At 40.4% G+C, this 9721-nt stretch overlaps 1 protein-coding gene across 1 annotated transcript; it reads left to right on the forward strand.

Moving 5' to 3' along the window:
* Window positions 1–1431: 1431 nt before the first annotated feature.
* On the forward strand, window positions 1432–9679 carry ZBTB21 (zinc finger and BTB domain containing 21). The gene has a single exon (XM_066545540.1). It carries the CDS (start codon window positions 1511–1513, stop codon window positions 4685–4687), a length of 3177 nt encoding a protein of 1058 aa, XP_066401637.1. The 5' UTR covers window positions 1432–1510; the 3' UTR covers window positions 4688–9679.
* The last annotated feature ends 42 nt before the right edge of the window (window positions 9680–9721 follow it).

Here is a 9721-nt window from a genome sequence, read left to right on the forward strand (position 1 = left end):
CTGAGACACTGCATGCAGCATCCTTTATGTCATTTCTCAATAATCCCAATTCAGGCTTTGATCACTTATTTATACCCATTAGTTTTAAGATTTACCATCCTCATTTGTTAACCATGGGGTTGTAGCTTCTCAGCACTGTTTGGTTATTTTGATAAACTTTACAGTTTTGCTTGTAAGCTGGTGAACAATGAAACCTTTTTGTTGTAGTTGCATATATCATGTACAAATGAAACTAAAAAGTAGTTTCTCAAATCAGCTGTAAAAGTAAGAGAATTTTTTTTAACAGACACTGACTTGTTTTAGAGCCACCATGGAAGTAGTATAGAGAGTGTCCATGAAAAAAATAAGAGAATTTAATATTGTTGATTTCTCTATGTGTGTTCTTGTGCACAGATATATAAATTGCAACTCCTGCCATTGAATTTCTTTGTTTAACTTAAAACCTGGTTATCTTCTTTTGTTAAACTCTCATCAGGAGCAGTATATTGAATTATCCAGACATACCAAGTATGGAATGGGCTGTGTTTTGAAGCACATGAATCATGGAGATTTCTGCACTGCAGATTAATTTGTCCTTATTGTACTCTTGGATGCAGCCAAGGGTAACTGTTCCTCAGATATATGGGTTGTGGGCATAAAGTGCTCTAATGCTAATGAATGAAACAGGGATTTCAGTTCTCTGAGTGCTTTTCATCCTGAGCAAAGCAATGCAGGGATACTTCAGTGAAAACTGACATTTCCCAGAAACCAGATCCTGCCAGTGCACTTTTAAGTGGCACATACAGTTAGAAGTAGATATTAACAGCACTTATTTAACATAAGTAAACACGGTGAATTTAGATTACAGACAATAATGACGTTTCCTTTTCCCTTCCCAGTATTAATGCCTTTTCCATCATCCTATTAAAAGTGACAACAAAATCCCCTAAATTTGTCTAGTCAGCAGGAGGCTGTCAGGGTTGCTTGGCCTCAGAAAGGTGAGTTGCTATAACTAAGCTTTATATACCTGATCCAAGAGTCCAGAGTTTATCAATCCAGTTGTCTAGATAGATCTTTATAGAGCTGAAGCAGAGAAAAAGATGATCAAGAGTGAAATGACTGAACTGTTCCTCCCTGTGGTGAGGTGTATTACAGGAAGAGAACACAGCCCATCCATCCATCCATCCATCCATCCATCCATCCATCCATCCATCCATCCATCCATCCATCCATCCATCCATCCCCCAGTTAGTTAGGTGCAATATCCTTGGTGTAAGATTAGCAATTAAAAGGATATTTGACAGTGGGCAGATAAGCTGGTTCTTCCCATGCCTGTGCTATTTTGGAGCTACCAGTGGTGTTTCATTCCCAAAGCTTTCCTCCACACAAGCTGTTTCTTTAATTGCTGTTTGATGGTGGTTTAGCCAGTTTACAAAGTACAGGAGATGTGTTTACTTTGTCTCTAACAGTTCATATAAGGCAACCACCTACAGCTTTGTTGTTGTTGTTCTTTTTCAGGGACATCAGAATCATGGAGGGGCTCTTGCATTACATAAATCCAGCACATGCCATTTCCCTCCTGAGCACCCTGAACGAGGAGCGTCTCAAGGGACAGCTGTGTGACGTTGTGCTGATCGTAGGAGACCAGAAATTCCGAGCTCATAAGAATGTTCTGGCTGCCAGCAGTGAATATTTCCAGACTCTGTTCACAAATAAGGAGAATGAGTCTCAGTCAGTGTTTCAGCTCGACTTTTGTGAGCCAGATGCTTTTGATAATGTGTTGAACTACATTTATTCTTCATCCTTGTTCATTGAGAAAGGCAGCCTTGCAGCTGTGCAAGAACTGGGCTACAGCCTTGGAATATCTTTTCTTACAAACATTGTCTCCAAGAATCCTCAAGCTCCTTTTCCTTCTTGTCCTATGAAAAAAATACTCTACCAAGATGAAGATGAAAGTAGTTCTCAGAAGAGAAGTGTTATCGTCTGTCAGAACAGAATTGAAGCACAAGCGAAAAGCATAAATCAAACACAACATGACTTAAGCCATACTCCTAAACCTTCACCCTCTGTGGCTGTCAAAGCCGGCAGCAGACCACAGGTAACAAAACCAACTGAAACCCTTCACAACTTATCACTGACTGAAAGGAGGTGGCTGAAAGAAGGCCCTGTGAGCTATACAAAGGTTCATGAAACTTCTGGAACCGTGGAGGATCAGAGCAGAGGTGCTTTAGTGAAAAGGAACATGGTACTGCCTCAGATGTCTTTGGCAGAGAAAGAAATGGCAAGTGGTGAGCCAGGAAGCAGCGCTCAGCTTCTGAGAGGAAAAGTGGCAGAGATGTCATTGAAAAGACCACGTCCACCAGTCTTGTCTCTGCGTGGGGCAGCAGAATCCACGTTTCTGTTGCGAGAGGCAGGAAAAGGAAATGGTCAAGGGGAAGACAGGAATTTGCTCTACTACTCCAAGTTAGGGCTGGTAATCCCATCCAGTGGGTCTGGCCCAGAAAACCAAAGTATTGACAGAAGTGGGCCCCTTGTAAAAAGTCTCCTTCGAAGGTCGCTGTCCATGGACAGCCAGGTTCCTATTTACTCACCTTCTGTTGACCTAAAACCTGCACAGGTATCCTCGTGCTCCTCACCGGGAACTAACGATTCCCAGAAGACATTTAATGTTGCATCCCAAAAGTCATCCTCGAAAGAGTCATCGGAGAAGTCGGCCTTGGATGAGAAGCCACAGGTAATACACCCACATCGCCTTAGGTCTTTCAGTGCCTCTCAGTCAACGGATCGGGAGGTGGCTTCCCCTCTCTCGGAGGTGAGGATCAAAACTGAGCCCAGCAGTCCCCTCTCAGATCCTGCTGACATCATACGAGTCACAGTGGGTGATGCTGCAGCATCGGCAAACAAAGACTTTGCTTTTAAAACTGAGGATGACCGTAAGGAACCAAGCGGACTTCCAGCCAAAAGGAGGTTCCAGGATGATCGGAGGCTACCGTTCAAGAAGCTGAAGGCGGATGAGCGGGGTTCTCCTGGCTCAGAAGAGAACTTTGAGGAAGGCTCCAGCCCCACGCACCTTGATGCCGATTTCCCTGATTCTGATGTCAGCAAAGATGAATACAGCGAGATGGAAGAAGCAAGACCAAATAAAAAATTTAAATGTAAACACTGCCTTAAAATTTTCAGATCAACAGCAGGTCTTCACCGCCATGTTAACATGTATCACAATCCAGAGAAGCCCTATGCTTGTGACATCTGCCACAAGAGATTCCACACCAATTTCAAAGTGTGGACTCACTGCCAGACACAACATGGAATCGTGAAGAATCCCTCACCAGCTTCCAGTTCACACGCCCTTTTGGATGAAAAATTCCAAAGAAAACTGATCGATATAGTGAGGGAGAGAGAAATCAAAAAAGCTCTGATTGTGAAACTGAGACGTGGCAAGCAGAGCTTTCAGGGCCAGTCGGCTTCCCAAGCACAACAAGTCATCAAAAGGAATTTAAGGTCGAGAACCAAAGGAGCCTATATTTGTACCTACTGTGGGAAAGCTTATCGTTTCCTCTCCCAGTTCAAACAGCACATAAAAATGCACCCTGGGGAGAAGCCCATTGGAGGGAATAAGGCTCCTAAGCAGAAAGATCACATTCATATTGAAAACCCAGTGGAAAACAAGGAGGTTTATCAGTGCCGTCTCTGCAATGCCAAGCTCTCCTCACTTATTGAACAGGGAAACCACGAGCGGCTCTGTAGGAACGCCACTGTCTGTCCTTACTGCAGCCTTAGGTTTTCTTCTCCAGAGCTGAAGCACGAGCATGAGAGCAAGTGTGAGTACAAGAAGCTGACTTGCCTTGAGTGCATGCGTACCTTCAAATCATCCTTCAGCATCTGGCGCCATCAGGTTGAAGTTCACAATCAGAACACAATGGCTCCATCAGAGAACTTCTCTTTGCCTCTCATGGATCACAATGGAGAAGTCACCAGTTCCTCTCGGCTGCCTCCGCAGTCGGAATCCAATAAAATGAACAATTTTGTTGCTGCAAAGGAGGACGGCGTGTTCAGTGATTCGTCAGAACAAATCAATTTTGATTCTGAAGACTCTTCATGCCTGCCTGAAGACTTAAGTGTTTCCAAGCAGTTTAAAATCCAGATCAAAGAAGAGCCTGCAGATGACATAGAGGACGAGGTCACCGAAACGAGCAGGGAACCCAAGGACGTAGTCTCCAAGAAAGATCCCAGTTTGTGGCCCTGTGAGAAGTGTGGGAAGATTTTCACCTTACGCAAGCAGCTGGAGCGCCACCAGGAGCTCCTGTGCTCGGTGAAGCCCTTTATTTGCCACGTGTGCAACAAGGCCTTCCGAACGAATTTCCGCCTCTGGAGCCACTTCCAGTCTCACATGTCCCAGGCTGCAGAGGAGTCCACAAATAAAGAGCCTGAGATATGTCCACCAGCTAATTCCCCATCACCCCCACCCTTACCCCCACCCCCTCCACTCCCCAAAATCCAGCCTTTGGAGCCCGACAGCCCCACGGGCTTGCCAGAGAGCTCCGGTACTACTGAGAAGCTGTTTGTGCCGCAGGAGTCGGACACGCTCTTCTACCACGCCCCGCCGCTCTCGGCAATCACCTTCAAGAGACAGTACATGTGCAAACTCTGCCACAGGACTTTCAAGACAGCTTTCAGCCTCTGGAGCCACGAACAGACACACAATTAGCTTTAACAGAAGCCTTGCAGAGCTGGTTTGGGGGGGCTGTGTTCAGGATCTCAGAGGCCTGCCACATAGACTACAAGTTTAAGAGGATCAAAAGGATGATGATGATGATGGAAAATCTGGAATTTGTGATGCTGCTTGGATTTGAAGATTAGGGAAAATTATAACTTGGTTAGTAGGTAGAAAGCAGAGTAATTTAAAATATTGTGGTCTGGGATCTAATAGTAAGAGAATAAATTTTATTTTATTTCATTTGACACTGAAATACAATTGCATCTGGATTGTATGCATGGATCTTCATCCCGTGATGTTGGTGTGTGCGTGTGTATTATATATAAAGTTACATATTAAATGAAAGAGAAACAACAATTTGGATTCTAACTGTGAGTGTGAAGGTTCTACTTATAGTAGTGAAATACTGTAACAAACGTCATAATTTGTTTTTCAAAAAGAAACCAACACACACAAGCTCCATGTAAGTGGTTGCCATGCAGTGGCAGTTTGGGAGGAAGTGGATGGAGTGTCTTGCTGTATTGACTTAGGTCTTAGAAACCTTTAGCAATAACAAATAAACCTCAAGTTTGAGTAATCTTGATGTTATTGGATACGAATGTTTGCTATTTTAAGGGAACATAGAATTGTTTCGTTGTTGTATGGAACTTGTGCAAATTAAAATAGAATCTAAAGTCAGCAATATTATTAAGATTTTATATAAGAAGTAGCAGCAAGCCTGCTTTTCAGCCATTTAATTATAACTTTCTAAGGAAAATTGAGAGAGGGGGTACTTTGCTTTATATAATGTCCCAAAGACTAATTTCCTATGGATACTTGGGTAGCTGAAGTCATTGTGTAACAGCCATCACAATGCAAATGGTACTGTTTATAACATGAACTGAGGTTGAATGGATGTCAGACAAGTTTCATAGTTTTGTTTCCACTATTTGTACAACTGTTTGTAATTTTAACTACAAAGGAATGTATAACTATTAAATCATCAAGAGAGAGCTCGTTAAGGGACAGAAGATGAGTTGTGTTTCTAAACACAAGTAATAAGCTCAGCCATGAAGTACAAAGATATGTTTTAACAAAACCTAAAAATGTAAATATTTATATAGACACCTGTATAAATGAAGAAGTATGTATTTGAAATTTGTATTAAGCGTACATATCCAGCTCAAAGCAGAGGAGAAAATCACACTACAATCACTGCATTTTATGGATACAATGCATATAGAGTAGTTCTTTCTGCTGCTTTACTCATATGTGACTGTGTTGCAATTTTCCAATTTGTTGAAAATTGTGGTAATAATGGGCTGCAGATATTCTGTGTGCTTCCATTATTTTACCTCAAATGGCAACTGGAGCATTTAGTGTAAGTAGGATCACACATATTTACCAGGAGCTATAGTAAGGGTCCAATTTTTTCTGTAAGTCAAGGAAATATTTACCCAGAAGTAGGAGGTGAACCAACAGTGAGAAATTATTTTGCTAGAATTTTAACTTAGTGGAGGGGTGGTGGGTTGGAGTGAACGTAAATGATGCAAACTGTGTTTATGATCCTGACCAACATTCCCCCTGCAGGGTTGGGAGAAGGGGGATGTAATTCCACCCTGCTGAGTCAGAGCCCAGTCTGTGTCCACTGAAACCAGCAGGGGTTTGGTCACCAGTTTCAGGGGGAGCAGGAGTGAGGCTTGAATTCCCTGTGTAACCATGTGTGTAACTCTTTTTTCAGTATCCCAAGTTCAAAAGCGAGAATTGCAAGCTGATGCTGAGATTCAGCAAAATCAAGCACAAGTGTAACTCTAAGAATCTGAGGATGGGCACCCTTAGGCACACACCAGATTTTTCTCAGTGAAAGCCAAGTGTGCCACCATTTTTTTTTTCCCAACAGATATTTAACTATTTTTCCTGTATGTGAAGTTTGAAAGAATTAGCTCAGGATGGACCCCTGATTTTTTTTCAGCTACCAAAAAAATTGCAATGTTAGTTTCAAGCCTCTTCTGCTTTGTTTTTCATATGATCTAAAATTGCTACTAGACACCTCTGAAAGTAACATGTTGTTCTTTATTGTCCTCTTTCAGGCAAACTGTGGCTGAGTATGATTAGGCTAATTTGCTTGAGTATCAGTTAAACTCTTTCAGTGGCATTGCAGTTAAAACAAGGTACTTGCTTAATAGTGACATTTCCAGTTACTGACTTTTTTATTCCACCTAATAAAACTATAAATTTCTTTCTTACCAGAAACAATTTCAGAATAAAATGGTTATTGCACTTAAACCTGGTTTTAAAAATCAGAGAAATGTAAAGCCTTGCTAAGTACCCTTTATATATGTTTAAAAAAAATCTGTGCGTATAAAATATGAACGTGTTTTTGTAGAATGGTTCCTAAGTTTTCCCCAGTGATTCCTCTGCACAACAGCCTGAAAGTTGAGCTACAGCCTTTTAAAATTCAGTGTGCTTTCTGAAGGAAGGTGGCAACCAGCTCAGCTGGGTCACAGCCATCTCACTTCCAGCTGGGATTCTGCTCTGTGCTGTGATGATAAATTCTACACACTTTAAGTCAAAACCTTGTGCAACATCTTTGAAGAAACCCTAACCCCTTTTCCTAGTGTACTAGGTATTATAAAGAATCCATAAAATATTTTTGGTCTAAGTAGCCTCCTAAGTTTTTCTTCAGTTGCTTTGGTTTTGAGGGGGTTTTTAAAGTTTTGTTTTCCACTTTGAGCGTGTTCTGTGTGATTTTTTTTTTTTTTTTTACATTTGGTTCCTGTTTAGTAAAGGAATTCAGGATCTCTAAAATTTAAATATGAGATGTTTATATAGCAGTTCTGGTTTTCTATTAGCTTTTATACAGTATCTTAAAAAGCCCTTGATAGAAGTGTTTATTTTGGAGGATACGGAATAAATATGCTTCCACTTATATAACTTTAATATATGTCTTAAAATTTAAATTATGGGAAAAAATGTTAGTTGCTTGTTTATAAATAAAGGTCTTTTGAAAAGTGTCTAGTTTGGCCACAGCCAAAATAAAAGGCAAATTTATTGATGCAAAAGCCTGTTTTCATCATATTTTGTTTAATTTTATAGCTGTGTATTGAAGTGACAAAAAAGTTAGAGGTCTTGTTAAATATAAAAAAGTGTTTTGCTTTTTTTTCTAAAATTTGTGACAGGAACGTGCAGATGTTTTAATATATAGATTAGAATCTATAATTCTGTCCTTTTTTTTGCTATTTTTATAACCTATCAGATAAATCTCAGAGAACTATCCTGCTTCAGTGGGAGTGGAAACTAGTGTTGCATTTCAGGGGAGCAGTGTTGAGCCATGAAATGTGTTTTGGTTTGGGACTTTTTTTTCCTTTCAGGCACTGTGTTGGCAAAGCCTCTTAAGTCTATCTTAAGTCCAATAAGATCAGTCTTATTTTTTTTTCTTAAATTGTTCTGTGCAAGTTCTTTGCTGAACTGGGACCATGACCAACCTTGAAAGTGAGCAATGGCAGCACAAACAGGAACCAGTGACAGAACTGTCTCTAGTTTTGGGTTATTGGTAAGGGAGAGGGAAACACCCCATGGCAGGTGATGGAGGAGATAACCTGATGGAGAGGGTGAGCCCAGAGTTTGTCTGGGCTGTTCCAAAAGTGAGATGTTGCATTATCTGTGACCCCAAGCAGCTCTAAGAGGCAAGGCAGGAATATCCAGGAGGTTTTTTTGCCTGATGTTGTTCGTTTCCCCAAGTGGGACACGTGGGTTTGCTCCAAAGCTCTGCGTGTTCTCTCTTGCTGTTCCAAGCTTCCAGTGTTGAAATGAGTTCCTCCCATGGGATAAGGACAGACTATGCCTAATTTCTTGGCTCTAACAGTGAGACTGCAAATATCTGGCATGAGCCTCTAATCTGGCATGTGCCTATACTGTTCAATAAAATTGTTTACATTTTCCTACCAGAAGATTTAGGTAAAAATCAAAACAAGCTTAGGGGGTTGGTTTTTGTTGGAGTTTTTTTTATCTGTTTGTTTTGGTTGGGGGTTTTTTTAGTGTTGCTGTTATTGAATCAGTGTTAAAATATTTTTTTCTGTTGTTGCTGAACACAGCCTGATAGTATTTTTAATGTTATTGATTCTTGTTTATTTAAAATGACTTGTGAAAAACTGTACTGTAACTGCTCTACGAAAAGGGACACTATCAAGAGAAAGGCTGGATACAGAAAATGAACACACCTGTATTAGAAATACTTTATATTAATAAATAATATTAAAGAATTTTAAAACAAATTCAGTCATAACACTTGAGCTGCTTGGGCATGAAAATTCTATTGGGGCAGCCTCAGTTCTTGTGAGGATGTCTGAAAAATGTAACTGGATTCTGTGAGTTGAGCTGATTTTTCATGTATCTTTTCCTCTCACTATTCCAGAATAAAGGACTCAGTCCTTTTTTTTCCTTTTCCAGACTCTCAGTGATACACATTATCTTTTCAAGACACAAGCCTCCCACTATTGCAGCAGCAGCTTTAATTCATATATGTCCAGAAAAATCAGAACAAACCCTCTTTTCAGCGTTAAGTGCAAAATACACAAAGTACATATTTTAAGGCTTATTCTTGACAGTGTCCCTTTCTAAAAAGCAGGAAAATGGGATCACTTTAAGTGCTTGGGTACAGGGGAATAGTTTCCTACTAGAAATTGGAATAATCCAATATATTTTCTAGAGAGTTTTCTGGTTAGTTACACAAATCACTTGTCATTTTAAAGGATTATAGAAGTAAGACAAGCAACTCTGGGTTTATAATCCTGTATACCTTATACATTCTATATCTGTTCAATACACCAGGATGGGTTTTTACTTTTTTTAGGACTGAGACTTAATAGCTTAAGGCAACTTTTTCTTTAATGTAATGTAAATCCATTGCTGCTTTGTACAACTTTTTCTACTGTGTGTTTTCTTTACTTAGATCTTGACTAAGAAATGTTGACGTCCAATAAACTTACACTTTGTTTCTTTTGAGTCACTGTGTCTTCTACTGGAATCTCTTGGCAGAGGGTGGTG

This window comes from Molothrus aeneus, chromosome 2 (assembly GCF_037042795.1).
Source record: "Molothrus aeneus isolate 106 chromosome 2, BPBGC_Maene_1.0, whole genome shotgun sequence".
NCBI classification, from domain to species: domain Eukaryota; kingdom Metazoa; phylum Chordata; class Aves; order Passeriformes; family Icteridae; genus Molothrus; species Molothrus aeneus.